This window comes from Penaeus japonicus, unplaced genomic scaffold, assembly GCF_977035675.1.
Source record: "Penaeus japonicus unplaced genomic scaffold, GWHDUDI00000001_assembly GWHDUDI00000019, whole genome shotgun sequence".
NCBI classification, from domain to species: Eukaryota; Metazoa; Arthropoda; class Malacostraca; order Decapoda; family Penaeidae; genus Penaeus; species Penaeus japonicus.
This window is the reverse complement of record NW_028234421.1, coordinates 27,947,933-27,962,932: the sequence shown is the minus strand read 5'-3', so window position 1 is coordinate 27,962,932 and position 15,000 is coordinate 27,947,933. Positions and strand designations below refer to the sequence as shown.

At 37.2% G+C, this 15,000-nt stretch overlaps 1 protein-coding gene across 7 annotated transcripts in view; it reads left to right on the top strand.

Moving 5' to 3' along the window:
• kto (mediator complex subunit kohtalo) overlaps positions 1-15,000 on the top strand; it is a 42,000-nt gene that overhangs the window by 9,692 nt on the left and 17,308 nt on the right. For 5 of the 7 annotated variants that reach the window (XM_043005722.2, XM_043005724.2, XM_043005723.2 and 2 more), the window contains exons 16-36: positions 158-273; positions 621-752; positions 1,162-1,288; positions 1,508-1,644; positions 3,300-3,430; positions 3,667-3,848; positions 4,490-4,702; positions 6,216-6,368; positions 8,953-9,057; positions 9,297-9,418; positions 9,706-9,821; positions 10,152-10,305; positions 10,621-10,719; positions 10,884-11,068; positions 11,287-11,372; positions 11,505-11,839; positions 11,959-12,164; positions 12,394-12,523; positions 12,894-13,049; positions 13,176-13,324; positions 13,669-13,762. In XM_043005722.2, coding sequence (XP_042861656.1) covers positions 158-273; positions 621-752; positions 1,162-1,288; positions 1,508-1,644; positions 3,300-3,430; positions 3,667-3,848; positions 4,490-4,702; positions 6,216-6,368; positions 8,953-9,057; positions 9,297-9,418; positions 9,706-9,821; positions 10,152-10,305; positions 10,621-10,719; positions 10,884-11,068; positions 11,287-11,372; positions 11,505-11,839; positions 11,959-12,164; positions 12,394-12,523; positions 12,894-13,049; positions 13,176-13,324; positions 13,669-13,762 — 3,128 coding nt within the window. The remainder of the gene's footprint in view (positions 1-157; positions 274-620; positions 753-1,161; positions 1,289-1,507; positions 1,645-3,299; positions 3,431-3,666; positions 3,849-4,489; positions 4,703-6,215; positions 6,369-8,952; positions 9,058-9,296; positions 9,419-9,705; positions 9,822-10,151; positions 10,306-10,620; positions 10,720-10,883; positions 11,069-11,286; positions 11,373-11,504; positions 11,840-11,958; positions 12,165-12,393; positions 12,524-12,893; positions 13,050-13,175; positions 13,325-13,668; positions 13,763-15,000) is intronic. The other 2 variants (XM_043005721.2, XM_043005725.2) reach the window with 2 other exon arrangements.

The following is a 15,000-nucleotide window of genomic DNA, read 5'->3' as shown; positions in this document are numbered from 1 at the left end:
TCCTTCTTTATTTTTTTTTCCTTATTTTTTAAAAATTTGTTTATGACAATCTTCCTTCTGTTGAAGGTAAATGTATAGTCATGTAGTAGATTGCTTTTTTTATATTTCTTAATGTCACTGCAAACTCATTTACCATTGGTGTACCAACTTTCTAAAGGTGGCAAAGTCAAGAAATCATCGAGAGGGGAATTCAACTTTGAGAACATTATGAGCAGGTTCTGCGCGCATTCTTACTTTGACCAACATCACATCACCAGTACAGTTGCAGCTCAGGTGAGTTCTCGTCCCATGTCCTCTTAGACTATTTTATTGTTGTGGTGTTGTTCTTATTGTTTTTGTTCTTGTTGTGGTTATTGTTTTCTCCTCCATTTTTTCCCAGTCTTTTTTTTTCCCCCTTTTCTTTCTTTCTTCTTCATGTCTTTGAATTCTGGTGTTCAGAAATAATCCATGAAGGTATTTATTCCCATATACGTCACTTACCATTACACTTTCACTATCAATTTATCATTAATTTTTATTTTATAGGAAGATTCCCTGATTTTGTATCTCATTTTTTCACAATCCATTTCAGTTTTCTTTTTACAACTTTTATCTCATATTCTCTCCATTTCATCATGCAGGTCCTGGAGATGCTATCAGGCTGTGGTTCAGGTATGTCAAGCTACCTGCCAACACATGAGCACATCGCATTCCTGATGGACCTCATGGAAGTGGCACTGAACGTACACGGGCTCATAGAACTGTGCATTCAGGTGCAGTATTGGGGATCCATCTCCCCTTTTTCTAGTTTATTTATGTATAATTGACATGCACAAATTTTAATTCATGTTGAAGGTGTTCTTAATTTTGACGATGAGGTGAGAATTGGCATGAGGATGAGTAGGAGAAGTGAAATAGGATTTGAATACAATATTTGTTGTTTACTATTGAGTTATTATTGATGATGACAATTATGAATTAGAATGATGAACAAGGTCAAGACAGGAATTTTACCACAAAAGTGATATAAGATATCAAATACAGTAGTTATGGTAGCCAAAAATTAATGGTAATATTTGAGAGCCATATCTTGATTCATCACTGTGGATTATTCACTTTCTTCATGAGTATTATTCATGTACTCCTCATTTTCTAATCTTTTGTTTTTTTTCACATATTCAGATCATCAAAGAAGTCACAGAGATTGAAGCTCAGCTGGTGGAAAGAGGTTGCCTGGCAGGATGGTACTGTCCCACCCTCCTCCTATATGTGGTTGGTGTGCTCAGGAAGTATCACTGCTGCCTGCTAGGTATGTACTAATCTGCTCAGTTGGTGTTTGGGTTATTTAGTATTAAGGGAGATAATTTGTTTTCAGAACTCAGTGGTTTTGGACTTCTATCTGCCATAGTGGAAATAGTGATGGATTGAATATTATTTGCTGTCTTATTGATTGGTCATTTGCTTGATGATTGATATTATTTACTTGTTTGCCTAATGCACACTTTTGTCTATTTGCTTGGAAATGCAGTGTCTCAGGAGCATACTTCAGCAGTGTTTGAAGGTCTGTGTCGCCTTGTCAAGGGCAACCCAGCAGACTGCACCTCAGCAGAGCGCGTTGTCTTTGCCTACTTGTATGATCTCTATGCAAATTGCTCATTCTTGAAGGTAAGGAAGTATAAATTGTTGTTAGAAAGAGATTAGGATGGATATCTAGCTTTGTTTGCCAAGGGAAGAGGAGGGGAAGGTTTGCAGAGTAATTGCATTATTAACCCATTGCATACGGGTGTCATGACATACATATCGGCACCAATTAGGCCTAAAACATGATGCGACATTGGGATCTGCTCAAAGTTGAAGTGCGCACACAGTCATGAAGTATTATGGCTATAACGGCGCTAGCTCCAGAGCTACAGGGTTCCAGCATTTTATGATGGAATTATGGAAATATATTGTTTGGGGTAGTTTGCACTACCCTGAGGGCGGAGAAAATCCTTTCCCTGTCCCTCTAATTTTTAGCTGGAGTTGCTAGGGTTGTAGACCGCCCATCCTGATGACCAATTAGATCATTAGGTGGCCCATCCTCAACCGGTTAACCCACTGTAGACAGGGATAGATTTGCTCTAGGATGGGTTTTATTTGAGAGTGAAGCAGCTTTACACAACATACCTTGATTTCTCCCACTCTTTCAGTCACTCATTATAAAACTAGTCATTTTTTTTGTTTGGCTTTTTTTGTGTGTTCTTTTTTATTGAGAGACATATATGTGTCATATGACAGACTCTATTAATGCTGTAGTTGACTAGAGTTATAGTATCAGGTGTAAATCAGCTCTTTATTTTCTTTATACTCATTGGGATAGTAGTATTGCTGTTTTATGGAAGATCAAAAAGCAACATTATTTTTTTTCATATTAGTCTGCTGTCGTGAATGAATATGAAAATATAACCTTCCACAATGAAGATAACATGAAGAGGTAGGGAAGAGGAAGGAAACCTGTGCTTATGACTGTGAGTGCCACAGTACAAGGTAGCCTTACTGGCACAGAAGCCCATTGTAAACACTAGGCATGGGTTGAGTCACCTTTCTCTTCTCGTTCTGTCTGCTCATTTTTCATTGCCGGTACTTTAGAGCAAGAGGTCGGTAACTTGTTGTGTGCCATCACTCTCTAAAGATAGTGCTTGCTAAAGACTGTGGATAGGTGCCATTCAAGGCTCTCTTTCCTGTTGGTGCTAAGAGAAAGTGGTACCATTTAGGTTTTGGATTTTAGGTGAAACCCATTTTGCTTAATTTTATGGCAATTATAGTAATTATGATTGCAATTGTCATCATAACTCACTCATTACTCATAGTACAATAAAGAAAGACAGTGATACAAAATCCCCCAATGTCATGTACATCATGACACCCACTGTCAGGCCAAAAACTCCTGCATCATGTATGTCATGACACCTGTCTGCAATGGGTTGATTTTGATATATCTTTGAATCTTTTTTTCTTTCTTTCTTTCTTTTCTTTTTCCTTTTTTTTCTTTATCTCAGTATTTCATTATTATCCTCTTTGAACAGTGAATCCTCCTTTTTGTCTCAACCCCCCTCCCTTTCTGCATATGATATCTTATTTTTTCAAACTTCACTCATGTATTCCATTGTCATATGTTAAATACTTACTGCACAGGAGACTATCTCATTCTCAGTGAAAAAAAAAAATCCTGCCAGTTTTTGTTAGCTCATGAACGATCATGGCAAACTGGACTTTAAAGCTAAGTAAATTACTCATGAAAAATGTCAGTGACGCAATTTTTTTCTCATTTCAACCAACAGTCAAAACACCATGAGCTGTTTGCCCCACTTTACCCCAAGATTAAGCAGTGCCTCTATGCTAGCATCAACCCTGCACAAGGTACTGATCCATGGTCACTCCAGTTCATGGATGAATACATAAAGAATCCCAAGTAAGTGGAAATAAGTCTTTTGCCATATTTTGTTGTAATTTTTTCATTTACTTTTGCCATTGTGGCCATGTACAATATTTATTTTGTTTTGTTAAAAGAAGAAAAAAGCTTGTTGTACATTTGTTTTTCTCTTGGATATTTACTAGTTTATTTGCCAATGTCTTGTACCTTTGTATACTTGTGTTTACATTTTCTATGTAACATTTATTTTTTTCTCTCTGTTTGCTCTGTGATAGGTTAAAGGTAGACTCCAGCATATTAAAACAGCTTGCAGACCCAGCCAACCGGTACAGCTTTGTGTGTAATGCTATAATCGACGCTTGTTCACCTAACACATCTAACGAGAAGCTCAACGACATGGCCGTTCTGTGTGCAGAGTTAACTGCCTCCTGCACAGCCTTATCTGCTGAGTGGCTTGGTAAGTTTTCATTTATGATGGGCCATCAGTCATGCTTGAGAGTAGATATGAATTAAGAATACATAATTCTGTGTTAAAATGATGATAGGGAAATTGCATATATACATTTTGTGTGTGTATGTGTGTGTGTATGTGTGAGAGAGAGTGTATGTGTGTGTGTGTGTGTGTGTGTGTGTGTGTGTGTGTGTGTGTGTGTGTGTGTGTGTGTGTGTGTGTGTGTGTGTGTGTGTGTGTGTGTGTGTGTGTGTGTGTGTGTTGTGATAAATTTTGTGTATGTAATATATGTATATATTATATATATATATATATTATATATATATATAATATATATATATATATTATACATATACATATAATATATACATATAATATACATATATATATATATATATATATATATATATATATATATATATATATATATATATTATATATATATATATATATATATTATATATATATATGCGCCTGTGTGTGTGTGAGTGTGTTTTTTTATATGTGAAGGTGTTTTGTAAATAGATTTTCAATTTGATTGTTTATGCATTATATGATTTATGCCCATAGTGTTGGTTCAAATATTTTTCAACCAGTCTCTTCTGAACAAATCTGAACACATACATCAATGCCTGATTTTCCAACAGGAGTGCTAAATGCACTGTGCTGCTCATCAAAGGAGAGCCCAGGGTACATCGATGTCCTAACGCAGGTGGGTCTTCGGGACCCCCTCGCTGCCCCGACCATCCACAGCTCTCTTGCCGTCTTCACTGCTATCCTCATTGCACGACATTGCTTTACTCTTCCCGATTTCCTAAAGTGTGTTGTTCTTCCCTCCCTCATGGAGGCTTGGAATACAGGCAAGTGCATAGCAAGTAGGAAATATACTAACAAAAAGTTAATGGTGATGCGTAGATATGTTTTACTTTATTTTTTATTTTTTAGCCGAGTCTTATTTATGTATGATTATATTCTCCTGAAAAAATTGGGTTTGTCTATGGAGGATGTTATGTGAAACAGTGTAATCTTAGTAACTAAAGTAAGTAGTATGGTGTCGGAGAAGAAAGTGTATGTCAGTTTGGCTGGCTTATATATGAGCTTTATTGTTATCTTTGGATTAGTTCATTACCTATTTGTTTATTTTATGATGATTTATGCATTTTTATATGTGAATGGGGTTCTCTTGGTCAGTGAAATACAACTGTGAATCATATATAACTAGTCCATCTCCAACTTTCATTACATCACATGCAAGGAGTCTGAAATGCAAGGGGTGAACTCACAAGATATCCCATTTTTATTTATGAATGATTCATAAACTTCAGCTTATCTTCTATCCTGAGATCTGCCAAAACTCATTATTTCCCATTTTTATACGTGAAGTTAGGGTAGCATAAAAAATATGGGAGGTTAACTTACTTGGAGCTTGGGTGCATCAGTCAATGAATGGCATATGGATAGGAATTTAGGGGTTAATCACCACCTTTTTTGCTTGGCTCTTCATATATACAGACTCTGTTATCAGCCCTTTTGCACCTCTTTGTTAGTGGTAATTACTTTTTCTGCTGTGTTTATAGTAAACAATGACACGTTCAATTGTAGGCGCATATGAATTTATATTGAAATATTTGATTGCTATTTGCTCTTAGAAATTTCCAAACTTTAACTCATTAAGGAAAGAGCCAAGTTGGCTATACCTGGTCATCTCACTGGGTATTTAACAATGCGCAGTCCAAGCCCCCCGGTCTATTTGTACACTGAGGCAGTGACCAGCACACTATATGCCTGATCATGTAGCGTGAAAGGCCAGACAAAGCCATGGCAAGACTTTCATGTCACCTACCAGAAAAAACAGTCAAGCCATGATGTGAATGTCACGTTATCTGTGTTAAGGGGTTTAAAGACTCAAGTTCACCTCAAGTATTGCAGACTCCTCTTGTAATTGAGTAGATATGCTAATGTAAAGAAAATTTCTGCCTGAGAATGGATTAGGAGCAGATCATTGTGATCCTCGTGATGATAAATTGGCCCAGTTGTAAGATTTTCATCTTTCTCAGTAATTTTCATAGATGTTTCCTCTAACTGATGTGGGTATACTAAAATCTCATAAATTTAATGATAATATGGGTGAAGAAACAGGCTCCCTTCATATGCCTAGGGCAGAAGATCCTTCTTTGATCTTCCTTGATGTAAACAAAGGTAACTTTCATGATGTATTATGCTTATGTCAGTGAAAAAAGCTGGTGCTGTATACTGACGAGTGACTGCGTGACTGCTTTTTGTGCGAAGGACGGAGATCAAGACGTAAATTTTAACCTCTGATGTTTCAATGTTTCTTTTTCTTTTTCGTATGTTCTTGCACACACTCTACAGATGCCCTGAATAAGCTTATCGCTGACAATAACCGCCCACCTCACACTGATATGGAGTGGAGTGCTTATGGATGCAATACAAGAGATGACCTTGACAATATATTTTACTCTTTTGATGGAAGACATTTTAATATTTCGGGAGCATTCCTCGGAGGTAGGTGGAGGGAAACTGTTGAGGTGATTATTATGTGTTTTCTTCATTTTTTGCAATTCTTTTTTATAAACATTTGAATTTTTTTTTTTGTGCTTTGCGGTATTGGAGAATGATTGAAAACAGAGCTGCCTATGAGTGTCATTGTTTCACATGGTTTGTTTGGAGTTTATTACACAGCATAATGTTGATCTGCCTTTTGACAGGGAAAGTATAACCTCAAACCAAACATTGAACATCAAAACCAAAATCTTCAACAGGTTTCTAAGTGTCTTTTTTTTCACCTCTTCATTGCAGCCTAACAAGGGACTCTACATAACCATTCATTACATGCAATTTTAAAGTCCTTTCTTCCTTCTTCATGTTTATGTACTTTATGTCTTTTTATGCTTTGCGGAGCTGGAACAATATGAGGGTCTATGTTGCATATGTCTCATGTGATTTGTGTGGAATATTACACTATATTTCTTGAGTTTGTACACCATATCAGTATTGATTTTTATAAGTTACTACACCACATCAATATTGATTTCTATGAGTTGTTACACTATATTTTGATTTCTGGTTTCTGCACTGTATCAGTATTGATTTCTGATTTTTAACACCTTTGATTTTTTTCTTTTGATTGGCTAAGTGGTTCTCTCTCGATGGTTGGAAAATTTTAACCCATTCACATCGGTTGAATTCCTATCTTGGGGTCGGAAAATATCCTCGGACCCTGGTGACATCCTGAGGCGTCATGCATTTTCTCGTGTAGTTCCGGATGGGCCAATTGTGACATGTGGAAACATCAGCAATAGAATGCTAGATTGTTCTTAGATATGATTATTTTTCATAACTTCTTAGACTCTGTTACTTTAGTTTCTGTTTGAATATCATAAAATGTGATATAAAGTCGCAGAAAACTATGTGAGTCGAAAAAGTTTTGTTAAATTAAATGTGATTGGCCAAGAAATAAAGCAGTTAAAAAATACTAATGTAATACTATTTCTAATTTGTCGATTACCATTGATATCACATTACATCATGTCACAAGGTATATGTACATACAAGTATGTACATGTATGATTATTTACATTGTTCTTTCTGTTTTGAAAAAAATCCAACAATAAGTATAAAACATCTTTTTTGACTAAAGAGAATGCTTCCACTTTCCATAGGTATTATCACATAGAAGTGAAGAATATAGGCAAAGTTCAATAAGATAACACTAGAAATCATTGCTATATCATGTTTTTCACAAAACAATTCCTCTGAGCATGTCAATAATTTTACATGCCTTTACATTGTAGACGCAATCATGCAGACCATAAGGATAGGGTGGATGAAAAATGCTCTGAGAAGTTTAACGTGAAGTGTCACATGCTTTTTATCTTTCTGGCGGAAGTGGGAGTAAGCAAAAATATGTTCCGTCGTGAATGGGTTAAAGGGGTAAATCCTGTTTCAGAAAAAAACAAAAGCTTTTAGATCAATATGATTTGTTTTATTAGTCACACTCTTGATTGTTTTTATTTTCCTATTTTATTTTTTTTCTTTCTTTATTTTTTCTTTTGGGGGGGACATAAAAATATTTGCTCTTTTTGTAGGCACACCAGAGAAGAGAACCTCTGTAGAAATTGCATCGTATTTCCACCTGTGATTTGTACTTCTGTGTTGTTTAAATGTATTTGTATCCATTTCATTATGTATCTCTATCTCTTTGTCTCTCTGTCTCTCTCTTCTTTTCTTTCTTTCTTTATTTCTTTTGTCTGTTCTGTTTGTTTATTGTCTTTTCTTCATTTATCCAATCTTATTTTATTGGGCACTGATATTTTTTTTCTCTCTCTGTCTTTCTGTTTCTCTCTTTCTTTCTCTTTTTCTCTTTCTCTTCTCTCTCCTCTCCTCTCTCCTCTCTCCTCTCTCCTCTCTCTTCTCTTCTCTCTCTCTCTCTCTCTCTCTCTCTCTCTCTCTCTCTCTCTCTCTCTCTCTCTCTCTCTCTCTCTCTCTCTCTCTCTCTCTCTCTCTCTCTCTCTCTCTCTCTCTCTCTCTCTCATTCTCATACTTGTTCTCACTCTCTCTTTTAATCTTTCTCTTTCTTTCTCTCACTCTTTACTCTCTCTCTTTCTTTCTCTCTCTCTTTCTTTCTCTTCTCTTTCTCTCTTTCTCTCTCTCTCTCTCTCTCTCTCTCTCTCTCTCTCTCTCTCTCTCTCTCTCTCTCTCTCTCTCTCTCTCTCTCTCTCTCTCTCTCTCTCTCTCTCTCTCTCTCTCTCTCTCTCTCTTTCTCTTTCTCTATTCCTTCACTTTATTCTTTCTCTCATTTCTTCTCTTTTTCTTTCTCTCTCTTTCTCTTTTTTTTCTCTCTTTGTCTCTCTCACTGTCTCTCTCTTTCTTTCTCTTTCTCTTTCTCTTTCTCTTTTTTTCTCTTTGTCTCTCTGACTGTCACTCTCTTTTGTTTCTCTCTTTTTCTACCCATTTTCTTTCTTTTTTTGTTTTATTGGTTCTTTTTGTTTGTTGTTGTTGTCGCACAAATGGCAATACAGGAAACTTTCTGAGAGATGTCCCAAAATTACCATACTTAATTCCTCCCCTTCCCTTCCCTGTCCTGTAGGCGAGGGGAACCCTGATGCAGAACCTGGTGCTCGGCTCACCTGTCACCTGCTCCTGAGAATCTTCAAGAGTGTTGATACACCTCAGCCTTCGCAATACTCAGCTGGTATGTATTTTTGTGTGTGTATGTGTGTGTGTTTGTATGTCTACGTATGTGTGCACGTTTTCACTTGCACAAGAGTGCATGCTCTCCGATGGCATTTTTGGTTTGTGGAAAATTTCAGTATGATTGTGTCCTTGTTTATATTTGACTTTATGAATATTTAATGGTAAAGAAAAAAAAAACATTTAGACTAGCAATTTTATAGAGATCATTTTTAGTAACATGTCTGATCTTTTACACAGGATCCTCCCAGAGCGTCACAGCTGGCATGTCCCAACGAAGCATCCGACTTAGCTGTGATAGGCATCTTCTAGCTGCTGCACACACAGCAATCACACTCAGCCCTGTTCTTGCTGTTCTCAAGGTAGGGATGATTTTGGAGAATTTTTATATTTAGTTGGATATAGATTTTTATTTCTTCTTCTTGGAGTGAGAGAATGGATTGATTTATATTAGAAGATTTGTGTCAGCAGATATACTTGTATATATGTACATAGAAATAGGATAGTGCATTTTTCAAATATTTAAACTTTTTTGTAATTTTATTAGGAAAATGACTGTTGAGATGTAAGAAATGCATTGCAATCCAATGGATTTATATATATTTATTAATCAGTAACCAACATAATCACAATCATGTATAACTTCTAGGCCATGCTGATTGTCAGTGATGTGCTGAGTGGTCAAAGTAAAAGCCAGGCATCCATTTCTGACATTCTGGGAACATCTGACATAGGCAGTGGCTCCAACGACTCTGACATGATGGGGTAGGTATCATGGTGACATGATGGAGTGAGTGACACAGTGACATATGTTTAGATATGTATCCTAGGAAGAATTGTATGATACATAACTTGCTCTCCTTTAGACAATAAGCAATGGTTAACAGACACTTAGGCATATTCTAGATACAAATTATTATAGACAGCACAAGTAGGAATACATTTTGAAAAAACAACTCTTGATATGCAACACTTGCTCAGACATGCATTCTCCCAATACAGAGACTACATCAAAGGCAAAGATACATCTCAAACAACACATTAATCATGAGATTTGCCCATGCTTATGAAATTCTCTCTAATGTTTACCACCAGGAAAGATGCAGACAAGGCCAGCCTAGCAGACTTTGCACGTTATGCCCTTAGGCAGATCTGCTCTCAGGAATGGGTTAGGGAACGGTGTCTCAAGATCCCAGAAGAGCTGTGCAGTCCTGAGAACCTTCTTGACAGCACGCTTACCCCAAAGCAGGTATGTTTTTTTTTTTTATCAGAAATTCAAAGGAATTGTTTTGAGGATGTAGGTATGCAAGTATGAAGTTTGAGGACTTTTCAAACTATTTATTTATATTTTAGTGTTAATGGAAACTTGTTCTTTATATTGTATTATTATCATAGTGCCGTTGCAGGCCTCCTCTAGTCTTTTAATTTTTTTTTTTCTTTCTTTTTCTTTTACACAATGTGCAAAATTCTTTGTCATTTGTCAGGAATTTTACTTTTAAAAATACTTTATTTAATTTGCTAAACTTTTGGCATTAATATAGCTCACATTTCGATACCATTGCAGGCACAACGTCTTTTGCATCACATTTGCCACCCAGACTCTCCCAACATGCACAATGACACATCGCAGGACCAGCGTACCTGTATCTCCAACATATTACAGGTATGGAAGAATCACCTGCATTTTCATTGCCATGTGAATAATTGTCATACTATCAATAAAATTTTAACTTTGAGTAAGTTAGTAGAGGTTTGATTTACTCTCTAGAATTTGTGAGTTAGTGGTTGGATTGTTATATAGATCATTTTTTAACTTATGGTTTGCAGGACCTTGACGAGTGGACCCTGCGCATATCGTGGCTGGATTTGCACTTGATGTATGAGCAACAGAAGTCCAACTCACAAGAACTGAATGCTTGGCTGGACAATGTTGCCCAAGCTGCCATTGAAGTGTTCCACCTCAACCATGACCAGAATCAGTCCTCCCTGTCTCTCTCGCTCTCAGGGCACAGGTCAGTGGGTTTCTTTCTTCCCTTTCTGCTTCCCTGACTCCTTGTCTCACTTTCTCTCAATTTCTTTGCACTTTAATTATGTTTATCTTTTTTTTTTATCTCTTTAGGACCCATGTTTCCTTTTTTGTCTCTCTCTCTCTCTTCTTTCCTTTTTGTTTTTAGAAGTAATGTTATACAGAAGTGTAAAAGAGTGACCGAGATATTTTCCCTTTTGGCAGGAGCCCAAAACCTCAGTCTATATCCTTGGTTGCCCCGCTCATCTCCAAGCTTCCTAAAGTCCAGGGTCGCGTGCTCAAAGTTGCAGGTAAGGCTTGACTTATTTCTTTGTCTTGCTATAAAACAATTGCATATATTTAGTAGATTTGTTTTGGTAGAGTGTAGGTGATATGTTTGTGTAAACTTTTTTTATTTTCATTTTTGGTTATGTTTTTCATAGGACAAGTGCTAGAGTCTGTGAATTTTGGAGCATACTCTGGAAACTCCAAGCCAGCAGACGATGAGGCCACGACAGCTGATGGGCCTGTGTCGAGCCCTCCTCCAAGCCACAGCCAGCCGAGCAGTGTCAGCAGCAGCAATGGCATGGAGAATCCACCAGGAGGAAGGTCCTTAGGGCACTGGCCTCTTGCCTCTCACAGGCCCTTCCTGCAATTGGTTCTGATGTGCCTAGATGGCCAGGATGATCAGCTGTCAGACTTGCTTGAATCTCTGCGGACACAACTGATGCAGTCGCTCTTCTCGCCAAAGGAGGTGGGGCCAAGTGGTATCTCTCAAGTATGGCAATTTTTTTTATTTTAGTTTGACTGACTTTTTGATATTGATCAATAATAATGTTTTATTAGAGGAAGCCTACCATGAACTTACTACATGGTTGAACTAACCTTGTCTTGTAGGAGAAGCCTGGGCCACTTCAGGTGACTTTCCCAGAGGACGGCCGCAGCCGTCAGCTGATGCTGGAGGCCCTGAGCCTCCGCTTTGCCCTGGTAGGGGGCCTCTTTGATGTGATTACTTCCTCATACTCCAACTCTATTATCACCGAATGGGCTCTTCTCCTGGTCAACCTTATCATATTTGGAGTTATTGATCTGACTAATAATAGGTTAGTGGATTATGTAATCTTTTTCAAGTATGTTGTGGTTATGATTGAATTTATTTTATTTATCCTATACAATTTTCTTGTGGAATTGGTACATGATATACAATTTTACTTTAAAAGAAAGATTTCATATACATAACTGTTTTGCAATTAACCTTAGAAATCCAAGAATTCTTTCATTATTCTTGCATGAAAAATTCCAACAATAAATGATATTCTGTTTACCCAACAGTGAGTTGTTCAATACAGTACTGGACATGCTGGCAACCCTCATCCACTCCACCCTAATGTCAGATGCACAGTCTGACTCCCGGGAGGAAAACAGGCGCCATTACTACAACCTTGTAAAAAAGATCAAGAAGGTATTGAAGTCTTATGATAGGAGTGAATTCTTTTTATTGTCTGTTGTGCTTCATTTAGCCTTTAGTATGTTTGATTATCTTTGGTTATCTCGTACAAGCAAGACTCAAGACTGTAACAAAAAAGAATAAAAGAATTAGCAGGTAAAACTGTACAACAGACCATATATTCTTGGGTTAAGACAACAACAAAATGTTGTTAAAATAACTTTTCCAGCCTTTACCCCAAGTAACAGTCATACCTGATTACAACAGTAGAGAATGTCATTTGTATTGAGGGGGGAGAATGATTTTTTCTTTTTTCTGTTTTTATGTATGTTGGTTAATAGATACACAGTGATATGAATAACAATGAGACATGACCCATCTACAGGAAATTGGTGAGCGCAACAATGTGTCACTGCGATTGGTCAGACAACTGATACCGCTGCCAAAGCTGCAGGCTGAGGTGATCACACTTGAGCCCTGGGGTTCTGTTACTGATACAAAGGGCAACAGACTTCAAGAATTTGATAAGGACAAGAAACACGTAAGTACAACTCTGTTCAGTATTTAGAGAAGAGGAGATGATAGAGCTAATGACCATATGTGTGAGCAAACAGTACCATGATATAATAAGTTAAAGAAATCATCTACAAATTTTCCATTTTTACAGGGTCTTCAAGCAGCAGAGAAACAGAAGCTGAGCCCTTGGGACCTCCTTGATGGCCATCGCAACCCTGCACCACTTTCTTGGGCCTGGTTTGGGGCCACGCGACTTGAGCGAAAACCCCTTAAGTATGAAGAGGCCCACAGGCTATTGAGGTGAGTACATCCGATTCTTTCTCTATGCAAAATGGGTTTTGCAATCTGTCTTTTTTTTGTTACTGTATGATGCTGTCCCTGTTCTTTTTTCTTTTTATCCCTGTCTCTCTCTCTTGCACTCTTTCTCTCCCCTCCCCCCTCCCTCTCCCTATCCTCCCTCTGCTCCCTCTGCTCCCACTCCTCCCTCTCAACCCTCTGCTCCCTCTCCCCCTACCTCTCCCTCTGTCCTTTCCTCCCTCCCTCCTTCCTCTTCTCCTCCTCTCTCCTCCTCTCCCCCTAAGTTCATTCAAGTTTATAATATTGTAATCTATTATTTGACATCTCTTATTGATCCATCCCAACAGGTTCCACACCCACTCCATGAAGAAACCTTTAGCATATTACCTGGAGCCCCCACCTCTTCCTCAGGAAGCTCTTGAACCAGTACCTGATAAACAGGTGAGTGCTGCTAGTTGCTTCTTGAATTTGGAAGTATTTCTTGAGTCAAGATAACAGAAAGTTTAGATATTCATCGCTAACTCATTACTGCTGCTGCTGTTTTTAATCAATTTATTTATTTATCTTTTTACACATAGGTGGTTTCACCAGCTGTTATTTCTGTTATTACTTTCATTGTTACTAATGTTATTGCTGCTACCTTTATCATTATTATTATTATTATTATTATTATTATTATTATTATTATTATTATTATTACCACTATACAGTTAACCCCTTCACTCTGGGCACTGAATCTGGGCTGCCGACGTGCGCCAGATTTTAAACGTTGCTATTGAATATAACAAGTTTTAAGCCAAAACCTCAACATAATCATTATGTACTGTATATAAAAATATGCATAGTTAACCTCTTCCCCCATGTGCATGTGACAAGTTATTTACATGGGTTGGGAGGAGAGTGGAAAGAGGGATCTTGAGGGAGGCCTTACTCAGATGACAAAAGAAACTGGTTGAAGTAGTATGGTAAACTAATCATTTTTACATAATGTTCCACAAAGAAATAATAAAATTATTGCTAGCAGGGCGCATCGGTGCCTCCCCTGGTATAAGCGAATCCCACTCCTATGTAATAATAATGAAAGTCAAGTAAGCCATCTTATCATAAACGACCTCTATTCTGAAAGATCTCGTACAGTATCCGGAAGAAAGAAAACAATACAAACAGAACTCCGCCATCACACAGTATGTGCGTCCTCGGATATGTCACGAGTGTTCTAGGGGTTAATAACACTGATAGTAAGTAATAGTAAAGATGAAAAAAAAAAATCCAAAAATTTAAGCAATTGGCTAGATGTAGGTAGACCTATATTTCTGAAGCTGTAAAAGAAAGTATCAGTTGGTAGGTTTTGTAAAATGTTGACCAGTCTTTATAATTTTTCTATTCTTTCTTTCTTTTCTTTCTTTTTTTCCTTTTTTTTAGATCTATAATTTTTTATTTTAGTTTGACTGACTTTTTGATATTGATCTATAATAATGTTTTATTAGAGGAAGCCTACCATGAACTTATTACATGGTTGAACTGACCTCTTGTCTTATAGGAGAAGCTTCTGTAAATTTTGTAAAATTTTGACCAGTCTTTATCATTTTTCTATTCTTCCTGTCTTTTCTCTTTTTTTTTTTTTTTTTTCCTTTTTTTTTAGATCTATAATTTTTGTTCCCCCCCCCCCCATATCCTTC